General features: G+C 36.3%; 1 protein-coding gene across 2 annotated transcripts; it reads right to left on the reverse strand.

Annotated features, from left to right (window-relative positions):
• Positions 1-11,131: 11,131 nt before the first annotated feature.
• Positions 11,132-12,131, reverse strand: LOC107982104. 2 transcript variants are annotated; one of them, XM_016989570.3, is made up of 2 exons: positions 11,926-12,131; positions 11,132-11,720 (listed from the first exon to the last, which is right to left on the reverse strand). In XM_016989570.3, exon 2 carries the CDS (start codon positions 11,688-11,690, stop codon positions 11,199-11,201), a length of 492 nt encoding a protein of 163 aa, XP_016845059.1. In that variant the 5' UTR covers positions 11,691-11,720; positions 11,926-12,131; the 3' UTR covers positions 11,132-11,198. The 2 variants fall into 2 exon arrangements, with proteins under 2 accessions (XP_016845059.1, XP_016845058.1); XM_016989569.3 differs by having other exon boundaries at positions 11,921-12,131.
• Positions 12,132-16,161: the final 4,030 nt, after the last annotated feature.

Below are 16,161 nucleotides of genomic sequence, written 5' to 3' on the forward strand. Positions count from 1 at the left end.
TGAGAGACGTGATGTCGAGAACGTTTAAGAGGTAAAGGTAAAATACTACGAAAAACATTGATAATAGTTTATCAAAGAGGTACGAAATTCGTGGAATGAAAGTTTTTATATTTTCCAGGAATAAATGATATTTTTTTATGAAGCTGAAAGCGTACCAGGGAATGTTAAATAGCACGAATTTTTACCTTAAATTTCCTGGAATTCATTTTCCAACGCGGAATAAACTATACGAAAATATCACTTTATAAATGTGGAATTCGCGAAAAACAAACGATGTATATAACCAAAATCGCTCTCCATCACGTACAAACCGCGCATACATATCCCTATAGTTCTCATAAGTATAAATACGTATACAACAACTTTAAGCGATCGCGACGAGAGGAGAAAGGAGAGGCGAGAGGAAAGAGACGGCGAAAGACAGTCCTTCCGACTTTAAGGCCGGAAACTTTTTCTCCCGACGATTCGGCGGATCCGACTTGTCTTAGCGAGTCGCGCTTTAACCGAGATGCACGCGCGCGTATATCTCTCATCGACGTGTAAAGGGATATCGATGTCGAGCGCGAGCTTTACTTCGTCGCGTATGCGCTTCGAGTATACATAGTCGCCGACAGGGGGAAAAGTTAGTCGCACGTTTGTCCGCGCATTGGGATTGGGTTTTTGATTTGTATTTTGAGATTTCGAAAAGGTTTAGGATTCCTGAAGGAATGGAGTGTTATATAAAAAATCGAATACTTCGAAAGCAACAACTTGAATTGGAAAAGACAAGTAAATGATAGAGTGTTGTCCTATAAAAACCTCATGCATGGAAAAAAGATTTTTTACAATTAAAATTTATGAAATATAAAGAAATAACGGATTATTTTTTATACACCTCCATAGTCACATATAGCATTGATACAGGATATTGATGATGTAATGGATCATATTTCGCCTTGTTTTTTATTAAACCTTCAATAGTTGATGTATTTCGTCCTAAATATTCCGAGAACTACTCACAATCAACTTATTTAGCTGTGTACGCCTATCCATCTCACCCAACAAACCCAGCTCGAAAAAAATTGCCCTGTACACACATCGAGTCGATAATTAACAAACACGACCTCTCCATCCTATGCGTGCGGACTTCCCAGTAAACATAGTCTGCTACAAACGGAGCGAAAACGCGAAAGGCGAATTATACAAGAAGAAAATCCTTAATTGAGACAGCACCGGCGGATTTTTTCCGCGCGCTTTAATTAAGGATTCCAGTCGAGAAACGAGCGCTCGGAATTCGGTCGCGAACTTGGTTTCGCGCGCGAATTTCCCTAAGCGCGCGCCGCACGTGCGCGAATACGTAATCTTGATCGAGCCTCGCGAGCTTGCGCGGATTAGACATCGAGAGTCGGAGGAGAACGAGATTAGGAGCGGCCCCGGCAAAAGTAAATACAACCCAACCCGAAGAGAAAAATCGTCTACATAGCAGTATAGTAGCGCAGGGCGCCGTGTAATTAAGCAGTAACGCCCGTGACTAATCAGACAGCGCAGTGGGTATATACGTGTGCTGTATATATCCCAATGTTTTGAGAATCGCGAGAGGGCTGAATTGAAATTAATCAAAGGCGGGTTGGAAGGAGCCGCACACAATGGAAGTCTAATAAGAAGTGCCCGCGCGGAGAGGAAAAAGCTGTAGCTTGGGAAGGGAGGGAAGACAGCTGCTTAGATGTAATGATGCTTGGCTGCCCGGCTGAAGAATATTAATGAACTCGAGCGCAGCTGGAGGATGGGTATGCGATATGCCTGTGTATAGAGGTAGTACTGCGTCGAAATTAATATAAAAAGTATACGCGTCGCGGAATTAGCGCGATTAATCGATGACGCTGGAAGGAACCTTGAATTTTCGGAGCGAGCTTTAATTTAAAAATATGATTAAGCTCCGGAAGCGCGGGCTCGCTGCTTTAATAAATTAAGCAAATGATTGTTTTCCAAGAATAAGAGATGATTAATCGCATCGCGCGTCGTACTGATTTAATCACGAGAATACGAGCTTCCCGCGCAGTTAATTTTTCAAAACACTTTCTTCGAACGCGGAATTTTCCAACTACTGTACAGCTTTTTTCGCTAGTATACACGCGCATATTACACACCAGGGCAATAAGCGTTTCTCGAAATCGCACCGGTTATGCTATTCCATATTCTGCGTCAAAGTCCATATCCGTCGCCGTTGCCCCTCTTACCCCCTTCTCACTGTCTCTCTACGGGTCCAATAATCCATTTTCTCGATTTCAGCTCCCCGGCTGCGGAGGAAACTGGATTACTGTCCGCAAGCCGGCGACGTCGTCTTCGTCTTCGCGGAAAACCGGCTTAGTTCGACGAGCTTATTTAGAGGATTTAAGCGCGAAGACGGCTCCTACTCGCTTGGTGGAGAGAAACTAGTTATATAGCTACGGATGTATATATCTATATTCCTGGTCACGGGGGCTGTGAAAAGACGCCAGCGACTGATCCGCTTCGATCGCCCGGCGACGCGCTTGCCAATATGTAAATTCGTGTAAAAATCGACGGATGTATAAATGCCTGCGTTTATCAGGTTGAAAAGTGGATCCGCTTAACAAGTGCGTTTGTTTTTTTTTTGGAATTCGTTCTCCATTTTCCCGATGCCATGATTATCGAGCTTGCGAGCGTGGAGCTTCATCGTTATCGCAGTTATATTCGCTTCTCGATACATCGAGGACTATATCACATCGTTCATTCTTTTGCCTTGTATACAAGCTGCGCGCTCGTGAGTATCTCCTTGAGCGACTCCGCAAATTACTCGTGATCGATCGGCGATTCATCATCCACAGCCAAATAATTGACGGAGCGCGCGTCTATAGAAAAAAGTTCCCGTTCGCTTGCGCCGTGAACAAGGCAACCGGTTTAACGTTCGAAATTTTTAAATCGTGTATCCATTTCAACATCGTCATGCAAAAATTTCACTCCTGTCAAATCATATCGAATGAAATTTATGAATCGAATTTCGCGCCAGTGCAGCCCCAACCGGAAGTCTTTCCAAAGGAATATAGCGCAAACAGCGAGTAATCCTCGGAATCTCTACAAACGTCCATCTCCTGCGCGTTATACCGTCGTCATCGGTTCTCCTAATACTTTCTCCGCACCCAACTTCGGCGAGCAAGCTTCCATCCATCCATCCATTCATTCGCATTCATCCCCGTAATTCAGCGATTTCTCGTGCGGCCTCGTAATTCGGCTCCCTACACTCAATTCCGAGAGAAGCGGCTCTACCGCCGAAATGAGCGATGCGATGTCGATGCCTGCCCGCAACGGCAATATCCCGGCGTAATCCGCGACGCTACGCCGCTACGTGACCGGCTTATCTGTCGGTGAGACGCATGCGTCGTCGTAATTATGATGAGGGAGCGAGAGGAAGGCTTTTATCGTCGCGAAAGATTCGATTAAGCGTTTGACGCCCGTGGAGTTTGATGCCGCTGGCTGTATGGAGGCTTGCTTGAATGCGCGCTGAGGGCCGTTGTTGTGGAAATACGAGGCTGTTGCTCTCCGCTCGTTGTATACGTGTAAGTATAGGTATAGCGGAAGAAGATGCAGGGATGGAAATTCAAGGATTAGGAATATGGGAAATCGAATGAGAATGACGATGTTTCGAGTGCTTTATGACTACTTAGTGATTCGTTTATGATATACTTGGTGCTTGGGGCATCGGGGTGTTGAATGCATTCCAAGTATTGATTGATTTTGAAGATAAAATAAATTTTATAATAATCAATTGAATAATCATCAAGCTAGAGAATTTTGTTCACCCATTTTTTGGAAATGAAAAAAAAAGAAATGTAATCTACTGAGTAGAATCTCTATAATTGTAACGTTTTTTGCTTTAAAATATCTTATCAGTTCAGCTCTATCGTAAAAGCATTGTATTGGAAATACGTGTTAAATGAACACAGCTTCGGCTAAGATTTAATAAAAATATCTTTATTAAAAGTGCACTAGGAAGGTACGTCTTTATAGTACGACTGTCGGGCAGAGACTAGCTATTGAACAAGGGTTATGGGGCTTACGCATACAGCTTCCCACTCCTTCTATATGCTTAACTTACAGTTTTGTTTGTGAAACATACTCCGAACGTAGAATCATTTTTGCTATAGGCATGCCACAAGTATTCAGTCACTATGGCATATTCCAACACATTGTTATCTCACTTATGAATGTGAAAGCTGTGAAAGATAAGAATCCAATATTCCAATGCAAATAATGTAAGTCAAAAAATGCGATTTCCAAAAAAATTAATGCAACTGATCAATTTAGAACTTTAGAGAAATAGTTCTCATCGCACAGGGAATTGCTAGCTTTGAGTATCTTAGTTCGAACATTACGTAAAAATAGATATTTATGAAAATAAATTAATACATACAATATAACATATAAATCAATCAAAAACAAGATTCTTTTTTTTAAAAAACTTATTTTATAATGACAATATCATTAAGTATTCTGAGAAATTCGCGACTCTTTTCATTGATCTTTTGAATGGATTTCCCCGTTTTGTTAAAACAGCTGTTGTATTAAAAATATACTCTTATCTTTTAGTTACATCCGTTATTGATAACTTGAGTTTCTTGTCTTTTGTACCTATTTCAACTTTTTAATTTTTGACTTTGCTAGAAAATAACGCAAGTGTTCATGTTTTCATCAGTTCTACGGAAATGAATTTGTTCATGACTATACAATAGTAGCACAAAAAACTATGAACTTTGTAGAAGGTATAAGGAACTAAACAAAAGAAATTGGACAATATAAAAGCCGCACGGTGCGTTATATCGATTAGTCTATGTGACAATTCAAAATATAGTTAGCTTTTGATAGTTTAAGAGTTTTTCCAGCAGTGTGAGTATAAAAAAAGCTATACGTGAATTGAGTTTTTTTGTAGTAAATATTTGTACGAAACAAATTAATACGTAATAATTTGAAATTGTAGGCAATGGATCATAGAAAATTAAGAACCTTTACCTATCTACTCCAGCAGATAGGCTATAGGCATACTCGCTCACACGGATTCTGGATCACACCCTCTCCTCCGAAAGTGATACAGTACCCAAAGAGGGAGGGAGATTGATAATTTCTCCCCCCCCCCCCTCTCTAGTAAGCCAGGATGCCTATAGCTTATGCTACTTCTTTTTTTAAATTTTTGTTGCTTTTTTTATTTATTTTTTTTTTTTATTACAAATAATTGCACGACTGATAGAATAATTTTATCAGTTTGACAGTGTGAAATGCACAGGTGGTCTTGTAGAATGGATTATGGTTTGTGCATACTGTAACGCACTTAAAAGATGGTTTTGATGGATAGCCATATTGTTGAATGTTGTAGACGGGAAATTGGAATCGTTGAAGCCATTTCTGTTTTAATGTACCGATGACAAAAATTTTTGATGCATCATGTAAAGCGCCACGAAGCAAGTTTCCAATTTGAGAGTAGTCATGTCCATCCGTTTTCCAGCCGATGCCATGATAATTGTGTTTAAGCCATTTGTTTTCCCTTTGCATTTTGTCTGAGAGTTTTTTCCATGAGAAGGGATTTTTGAATGTTAGAAAAACAGGATCACAATTTTCGTTGAGAGGTATGATTGCTATTTCCTTTAGAATATAATCTTCTCCGGTTTGCTTGAAACCAGCCATGTCTACTGCACACTCCATTTTTCGGTGCAGTCTAAACGAGCTTCTTGACATTCCCACTGATAGGATTGTACTGAACGACACGATCGTGTAAGATTAGGCAGTATGCTGAAGTGTTAGCAGGAAAATCTTTGTTAGCCTCAAACTCCAGACGTACATCGACAAGAGAGCTCTTGAGAGATTCGTTTTGTCGTGAACAGTCAGTAACTACGAGTGGTGCAAAGTTGAGAAACGAAGACTTTGTCAGCAGCGGTCTTCCATAGTAGGATTTTTGAAAATTAGCGTACATATCATAGAGAATGGCAAACTGATTTTTAGCTATGTCGAGATTCATACTGTTATATGGATAATATTGTGATTTCAAGAAAAGCTTCACATTACTCAACTCACAATGGTCAAATCGACTGGCGTTTGCAGTTCTCAATGATTTTCTCTTTGTTTGCAGTCCAAGAATCACAAAACGAGGTTTTTCCAATTGATTTGATGTTTTCACTGTCCAGACGTGTTTAGTAGTGCTTGGGAGAAGAGGATATTCAAATAACTCCCAAGAACGGAAACACATGGAGATAGGATTATCTTTACCAATGAAATTCAATAGCTGGATTTTTTGTTTATCAGATGCAACAACATATGGCATCAACCACTCTATCTTTGATACTTTTACTTCGTAATCTTCATAAGTAGTTACACCAGATGCTACAGCGCCTTCCTGGATTATTACATTCAAGTCGCTTCTTGATCTTGTGAGAATGAGCTCATGCTTCATATTAACTATTATCTTTTTATAGTCTTCTGCAAAACCCAAGATCATACTCAGTGGAATCGCAACGTCAAAATTTCCTTTGTCATCTACGACCGATTTGATATTGTCTTAAATACCAAGCCAGCCTGCATTCTAGAGCATATCATTCTGATTCAAATTAAATGAAATCAATCCATTCATAATACTGCTCAGACCAACATTTTTACTTTTATCTATCTCCACAGCATTAATCTCATAACGAATTTCATCAAACAGATGACAAATGGCATTGTTGACAAATTTAGTTTTAGCAAGTGCTGCTGATCCACCTTTTACTTGCAACTTTCCACATATATGGATAGAGCTGCGCGATGGTAAGAGACATAGATCTTGATGTTGGATGTGCGTGTACTTCGTAATAAGCAATAGACTCATAGAATACGACACCTGATCGAATGCTTAGAATTTCGTCCATTTTTCTGGAAACAGCAAAGAATTATACACGTGAATTTTTTCTACGAACTTTTAGTCCTAGACTTTTCAGAAACTGAATGCTCTTGCGTGTTAACGGTTTGAGTTTCTTCGGTCGACTGATGACTGGTTGCCATGATGACTGATTTATATATGATCCAGAATTGTAAACGATGCCCATTATACAGATTTGATGTGAAGTCTAATAGTGATTTGCTCTCCTCGAAAATTCACTAAATTTCCATCCTGATCGACAATTTGAATTTGTAGATGATCTATGCACTTGACACTGACCGGTAGATATATGACGTGTGACGGAACTTCTATGATTTTATATCCCGGAGGCAATCTGGGAAAGAACTCATGGATTGTATGAACTTTCTTATTATTGATATAAGCACTTCCAGTAATATTGCACTCAACTCTGAGTGCATTGATTCTCAATATTTTCACTGGTAAATCAGAGCTGTGTTGGATGTTCTCTTCGAGAGTGCGAGGAGCAAAGCCAAGGAGACGGCCTATGGAATCGTGAGGTGTGAGATCTATCGGATGACTGCAGAAAATTTCACTTCTAAGAGTATTGTTGTTAGCTTTCAAAGAGATTAATAGCATCAATCTCATAACTGCCAGTAGGAATATTAATAATAATATCTCCGTTTAAATGCAATTTATTATTTGAATAGTCAACATTGGGAATAAAGTTAAATGATAAAAGTTCAACTAAACCCAAGACAAAATTTGTATGCTTCGATAGTTCAATCGAAGGAAAATATTGCGCTTCTAAGACATATGAGTTTCCTGAGAGACTCAAAGTAAAGCTATCTTCCATGACTGATCGGAAGATAATGATTCCATTCGTCAGTGAGCACCTCTTTTATAGTCTCCCAGCTAAGAAAAAGAGACAAAGATGACCACATATAAATGAGTCAAAATTTTGATATCTTTTATAGTTGTATTTCACTTCTTTCACGTTAAAAAACAACATGAGATATTTAGGAGGTTTAAGATCGCCAAAACTATCAAAATAAATCACTTCAGAACCACGTTTGCGACAGCAAACCCAGTGAGTGCCTCTATTTTGAAAGTCGTCCAAGTTTACCACTGCTGTTTCATTATGCCATGGACCATCGGGAGGTAGATTATTTCTCATGAAAACACCTCTGAAATCTGAGATTTTCATCATATGAGCATATTTTTTTAGATCGTAGTCAGTCAGTGCACGATTTGGCAAAGTTAAATCGAAGTTTTTTTTTCTACTGACTTGATGACCACGACCGATATGAGGTTTCATAAATAATCTTAAGATGAAGACCTCTGCCTAAAGCAATAGCTTCTATGGTCTTATTATGCCTCTTACTTTCTTCATGATTTTTCTGCGCAGCTTTAGCATCATTAACTGCTTTAGCTATTCCAGCAGCGCCTCCTGCTAGAGCACCGGTGGCACTTAGTCCTGCGAACAATGGAATGAGAAAATGAAGAACTCCACCAATTTTTTATGGAAGAGGCAGAACACGTGGAATGATAACTTTTTTCTTTCCACCTACACTTTTAACAGCTTGACGTGCACCCTTCAAGGCTGATTGAATAACCTTGCGAGAACTTTTACTTGTTGAGATTGATTTTTTAGCCGCAGTCACTAACTTAGTCCTTATTTCAGTCCCATTCCAGTTTTTCCTTTTAATTTCATAGGATTGCTAACAGCAAAAGCAAAAGCTTTTTCGCCAAGACTAGCATCCTTAGCTCTGACACGTTGCATAGCTTCCTCAGCAAGCATCTTGTCAGCAGCTTTACGATCTCCGTTTTTATCGGAGTAAGCTATGTCGTGTTTTTTACACGCCTGATCAAGCGGATTAATACCAGGATCTCCACTTTTCATTCGCTTTTTCAATTTAGTTCCGGGACCGCAGTATTGATATCCAGGAAGATGCATTTCAACAGGTAAGTTATTGATAACTTTATCAAGCAATCCATAGCCTTTCGGCTGTTTCTAAGATTTGTGTATGATCATCTCTCTTCGAGTGTTGATTCACAACTGACGTTCATGGTATAAAACGAGCGTTTATATTTCAAGAGCTCAATGTTGAATCTGACTGTTGTGTGAACATGGATTTTACCGAGCAGAACCTCAAATTCCCTGTCACGAATTTTGATTTTGGAAAAGAGAAGAGAAAGAAGCGTCATGGGGAATTACTACCAGATAGTATACGAGCAGTATTCTGTGGTCCATCAAACTGTGGAAAAACAAATAGTTTATTAGCTTTAATTACACACCCCAATGGTCTTAGGTTTGAGAATTTGTATGTATACTCTAAATCCTTGAATCAGCCAAAGTATCAATTTCTCAAAAATGGCTTGGATCCGATTGAAGGAATATCATATCTTCCGTTCAGTGAGCATGAATCTGTAGTATCTCCAGATGAAGCCCTTCCAAATTCAATAATGATTTTTGATGATGTGGCATGTGAGAAGCAGGATAACGTCAGAGCATTCTTCTGTATGGGGAGACATAAGAGTGTAGATAGCTTCTATCTATGTCAATCTTATGCTCATATAAGTAAACATCTCATTAGAGATAATGTCAATTTGTTAGCAATTTATTGACAAGATGATGTAAATCTTAAACATATCTATGAAGATCATGTGAATACCGATTTAACTTTCAACGAATTTCGAAATGTTTGTTCTGAATGTTGGAATAATGATAGATATGAATTCATCGTTATTGACAAAGATAGACCGATGAATGAGGGTAGATACAGAAAAGGATTTGACCGTTTTGCAATAAAAAAGGAATTATGAGTCTCAAACTTTTCACTCAACAGTTCAGTTGTGGACATCGCCACGTCAGCATGTCAGACTTCACGAAAGAGAAGAATGTACTTAGTGAGCTCTTGCGAGCTCGTGAGGCTATTAAAAAAAATACACTTTATTAAAACAGGAGAAAGATGATTTTGAAAAAGTCATCGGTGATACTCTAAAACCAGTCATCACACCACTTGAGAAACTTGAGATGAAAAGTGAAATAGGCCAGTCAAATTAGCCTTTGGAGACCTCGTTTTCTGCAAAAATTCCTGATAGCAATTTTATTGTTGGAAATGGTCAGGAACGGTATGTAGAAATATCTGGAAGAAAGCCACCAATTTTGTACGCTAACTTTTTTATAAACAATTAAAGTTCGATTTCGGCACTTTTTTTCACATTTTCCTCGGCGGTTCGAAAAGTATTAATTTTAGCGTAAAAAGTTTGAAGTAAAAGTTGTTCATTATTTAATTCTCTAAAAAAAAGTCAGCGAGAGCACCCCTCTAAGTCTATTAGTTTACTTGCAAATTGGAAAAAACCACCGAATTTGTCAAAATCGAAATTTGTTAATAACTTTTGAAAAAATTACTTTATTTTATTGATAATTTAGGAAAATGTACTATTCCATAGTCCAAACCAGCATGCCAAATTTCAAGCTTCTATCAATTACAGTTTTTGTTAAATAGATGTCTATATTTCGAAATTTTTTTTTCACGATACGATTTGGATGTGAAAAAATTATTTTGATTAGGCGCTGTAGCTTGTGATTAAAGTGAAAGAGTTATATTTCAATAAACTTTTTCGAAAACCACGAAATTTTAATTAGGAGCGCCCCTGGATGCTAATGTTTATAAAGTGCTTAATTAACTTTCCTCCCAGAGACAAGATTTAAGTCTGATCAAAATCGAATATAGTCCATTAAAAAGCACTGATTTTTATCTAATTTAAAAAAAAGTCATTTGTTTACGAGCATTAGGAGCCAAGTTACGTTTTTTTTATAGCAAGCTATTACTTCGTGAATAAAAAAGATATCGTCATGTTTGAAATCTGAAAATGCAGTTAATGATTTGTAGTTTATGCATAATTATTAGTTGTTGCTCTCATGTGGATTTTCAATTGTCAAAACTGTAATGGAAAAACGTGATCGGACAATTACGCCCGACGGCGCCGTGGGAAGCACAGCTCGGAACTGAAAAGTAAGTTTCAAATCAGGACGCTCGGAAAAAAATGGCGTAATTTAGCCAAAAATGATTCTTTTTTCATCTTTCTTTTTTTAATTTGGGGTAGCGTAACAAAAAAAACAATAGCGCCGTCAGATATAAGATTTGAATTTATTTAAACAATAAAAAATTAGTTTTTTCCAATGTTTCATGTTTGCATGTATTTTTTTCATTTAAATATACTTATTACATTTATACTGATTGAAGGTAAGGATTTTAATAAATAACGTTTTATTAAAAAATTTACATTTATTTTAATATAAAAAATAATTATATACAAAATCGTATTTATATAACTAACATAGTCGTTGTCTTTTTGAACATATTTCGTCGTTATTCTCGCCATTCGCATCATTACAATCGCCGTTTTCATTTACATCGTCATTTAACATATATTCTAAACTATCCGTCTCTATTAAAATTTGTTCGATATTTGAGCAAGACTGCCCATGGCAGTTATGACAAATATCTGAATATCGAAGGCCGTACTTCTTACAACTGCAATTCATTGTGTTGCAACCCGTTGTGCATCTGCATGAAATATACTGTAATAAATTTTGTGGAACAAGATCATCGGTTGTATAAACTGGTTGAAGGCCCGTTGTTGTTGGTTTCCATCCCCATTTCTTAGGTTCTTTAGTATTACCCAGCCACTGTTGAATTTGTAAATGTGTTCTTAATGCATCTTGAGCACTTGCTGCTTCAGTCGGAGGTAATACTTCGAGTTTAAAAGATGCTTTTATCGATGATTTTTTAAACAATAAATACCTTAATGAATTCAATGACATTTCAATGTGGCCATTGTGCTTGAAATTTATCTATAAAATACAATAACAATAAAACGATTAATACACTGGAATAAACTATAGTCGTACAAATTTTAATACTATTTTAAACTTAATGATGAATAAATTAAATTTTATAAATACGTAAATTGCGAATGAAAATATCTTTATAAAAAAATTAATGTAAAATAAAAATCTTAATTTAAAAGTTTACTTTTAATATTGATTTGTACCTTACTTGAATTGCTGAAAAATACTGCAAATAAAAGTGATATATTGGTGTTTTGAAGGAATCTTCACAGCACACAAATTCACTTTATTTAAAAATATATAAATTAACACTTGAAATTGTAATAGAGATATTTGAAGAAATATTCACAACACGAAAATTCACTGCTCCTTGCTTGAAAACTCTGCTACAACTGACGAAAATCGTCTGTACTATGCTGTTGACCCTGCAGAAATTTTATACCTGGGGTCCTTTTACCCCCACTATACTACCATATTGCTTTATATACGGAGCAGATGTTCGAATATATTACTTCCAGGAAAGTAGTCGGATCCCGAGACTGGGACTTTTGGCGACATGGGTGGATCCGTCTAGAATTTTCCTTCCAAAGTTTACCCTATCATAAAAGTTCAGACAGACAGGAGCCTGTCTGCGGTCATTAAGGTGTCTGTGTACACTTAATGTCTTGCCGGCGTGTAATGATGAGTGGAGCACCTCGGTGCCAATTTATATACCTTCAATAAGTAAACTGTACGAATAATATTTAAGTAGTTGATATTGAATTTTGATTGTCTATTATTAAAATAACTTAAATAACAAAAGACGTTTCTCAAATTTAAAAATTGCACGCAAACATGAAAAATTGGAAAAAACTAATTTTTTATTGTTTAAATAATTTCAAATCTTATATCTATTGTTATTATTTGCGCTATTGTTTTTATTTTTTGTTACGCTACCCCAAATTAAAAAAAGAAAGATGAAAAAAGAATCATTTTTGGCTAAATTACGCCATTTTTTTCCGAGCGTCCTGATTTGAAACTTACTTTTCAGTTCCGAGCTGTGCTTCCCACGGCGCCGTCGGGCGTAATTGTCCGATCACGTTTTTCCATTACAGTTTTGACAATTGAAAATCCACATGAGAGCAACAACTAATAATTATGCATAAACTACAAATCATTAACTGCATTTTCAGATTTCAAACATGACGATATCTTTTTTATTCACGAAGTAATAGCTTGCTATAAAAAAAAAAAACCGTAACTTGGCTCCTAATGCTCGTAAACAAACGACTTTTTTTTAAATTAGATAAAAATCAGTGCTTTTTAATGGACTTTATTCGATTTTGATCAGATTTAAATCTTGTCTCTGGGAGGAAAGTTAATTAAGCACTTTACAAACATTAGCATCCAGGGGCGCTCCTAATTAAAATTTCGTGGTTTTCGAAAAAGTTTATTGAAATATAACTCTTTCACTTTAATCACAAGCTACAGCGCCTAATCAAAATAATTTGTTCACATCCAAATCGTATCGTGAAAAAAAAATTTCGAAATATAGACATCTATATTTAACAAAAACTGTAATTGATAGAAGCTTGAAATTTGGCATGCTGGTTTGGACTATAGAGTAGTACATTTTCCTAAATTATCAATAAAATAAAGTCATTTTTTCAAAAGTTATTAACAAATTTCGATTTTGACGAATTCTGTGGTTTTTTCCAATTTGCAAGTAAACTAATAGACTTAGAGGGGTGCTCTCGCGGACTTTTTTTTAGAGAATTAAATAATGAACAACTTTTACTTCAAACTTTTTACGCTAAAATCAATACTTTTCGAACCGCCGAGGAAAATGTGAAAAAAAGTGCCGAAATCGAACTTTAATTCTTTATAAAACAGTTAGCGTACAAAATTGGTGGCTTTCTTCCAGATATTATTGTTCTACATACCGTTCCTGACCATTTCCAACAATAAAATTGCTATCAGGAATTTTTGCAGCGAAAAAATCTAATTTGACTGGCCTAAAAGCCCACTACAGCAACCATCCAATCACATTTTGGATCAAAACAACAGTAAAAAAATGAAAAAACGAATGAGAATCGATCGATCGAGTTTGCTCAACGATCAAAATAATAATAAATCAAGTTTTTTCAATTATGATGACGATAATGATGATGATGATGATGATGATGCTTTTGACACAATAACCAATTCTACATTTAGATCTACGAGTGGAAAAAATGAATCAGCTGAAGACTTTTTATCATTGTTAGATAAAAGCCGTAGAACAATTGATAATATATACGGAGTGCGAAAGGTTGATGGAGTGTATATGATTGGTGATTGAGAAATTGAATTTGATGATAATTATGTCAAAGTCAGAAATGAAAAATATCCTAAAAGTAGTGGACTTATGGAATTGCTATTTAAAAAATATCCGGATGATCTTCTTTTGAGTTCAGCAGATCGTGAAAATTATCGCAAGATTCTGGAAGCAACAAATGCTCATCGACAAAAATCCAGCAAAGATGAGTCTATCCGAATGTCGAGAAGTAATAAATATAAAAATATCTCAGCACCAATGTTCCGCAGCACTCCACGTAAAAAGAACAACAGCAGCGGAGGAGGACTCATACCTAAATATAAAATAGCAAGAAAAATTCTTCCATTGATCTCGTCTACTGCGATGATCCAAACGAGCTTACTGAGAGACTTCGACTATTGATTGCCGAACGATCAGCTGGAAATAATAATCACGACAATGAAATCCAGTCGATTATTGAGGAATTACGTGAAGCTGGGCATATATGTATATTGAAACGCAACTTTCTTCTTTGCATCAGTACTACCACGAGTCTCGATGTGTTTGGAAGAAAACTTGAGGGCTCGCAAGTGAGTCGCGGTCCTCCAGGCATTGGTTTCAATTTTACACCGGACGGTGATTTTGATTTAGGAAATAAGCGACTTTGCAACATAGGACAGCCCAATCATTCAAACGATGCAATCACCTTGCATTCACTGAAAGTAATTCTACAAACTGAAATAAATTATATAGCTGCTAAACTTGGTGGAATTAGTGAAGTTATAGAAGAATATAAGCAACAAATTGAAAAACAGCAATTAGAAGTGACTGCAAAATTGAGATATCTTTATAGTACAACTCTACGCAATTACTCAGGTGTTGATTATATTATTGAAGAAGTGAATAAACAATTAAAAGTTCGTATAGACGAATTTCCAGATGGATTTTCATCTACTGTAAACGAAGATGGAACGTCATAGAGTAGATGAAGAGCTGCACAAGCCAGCACGTCGGCGATACAAGAGAAGAAAATATGACATACGTGGAATAGATGAGACTTGGCAAGCTGATCTTGTAGAAATGATACCATATTCTAAAGAGAACAAAGGTTTTCATTACTTACTCACTGTCATAGATATATTTTCAAAGTATGCATGGACCGTCCCAGTCAAGTCAAAGAGTGGTAATGATGTTACTACAGCTATGAAGTCGATACTGAAAGAAGGACGAGTACCAAAGAATCTACAAACTGACCAAGGAAAAGAATTTTACAATTAAAATTTTAAAAATCTTATGAAAAACACAAGATAAATCTATACTCTTCTCATAGCAATCTTCATGCAAGCATATGCGAACGATTCAATAGAACGTTAAAAAATGTAATGTGATTAGAATGCAGTAATCAAGGAAGCTATAAATGGTTGGATATTCTACCCAACTTGCTCAGAGCATACAATTCGAGAAAGCATCGTTCAATAGCTATCGAGCCTAAAAATGTTACGCAGGCAAATGAGAGAGAGGTTAAGAGGCGTTTTCCTTATGAAAACTCACTAGCGATAAAATCAAAATTTAAAGTAGGAGATAAAGTACGAATAAGTAAGATAAAAAATGTTTTTGAAAAAGGTTACACACCAAACTGGTCTACCGAAATTTTTACAATAACGCGAGTTGTCAAAACCAATCCGGTAACTTATCATCTCAAAGATTTTAATGATAAAGTTGTCTCAGGCGGATTTTATGAATCGGAAATTCATATATCCTGAAATTTATCTAGTAGAAAAAGTTTTAAAGAAAAGTGGCAAACGTATATATGTTAAGTGGTTAGGATTTAGCGATGAGCACAATAGTTGGATAAATAAAAATGAGATTTTTTAACATAAGTGTATTAACATTGTTTTTTTTTTAAATGGATAAAAAAGGATTAGGTTGTAGTAAATAAAAGAAAGCAAATGTATTATGTCTATTAAATGAAATTTATTTATGTATTATTGTTCTGTACATGATGATAAAAAATATATCTTTGTAGAAAATAATTTGTGTGTTATTCTTTCTTATTGAGTTGAAGATCTAAATTTAAAAGAAGATCCACCTTGATATTTAAAAAATAAACAGAGCTTATTTGCAGTGCTGCAGAGTGTGTTAAAAAACGCTTCATCTTTTAGAATTGCG

Source organism: Nasonia vitripennis, chromosome 1 (assembly GCF_009193385.2).
Source record: "Nasonia vitripennis strain AsymCx chromosome 1, Nvit_psr_1.1, whole genome shotgun sequence".
NCBI lineage: Eukaryota > Metazoa > Arthropoda > Insecta > Hymenoptera > Pteromalidae > Nasonia > Nasonia vitripennis.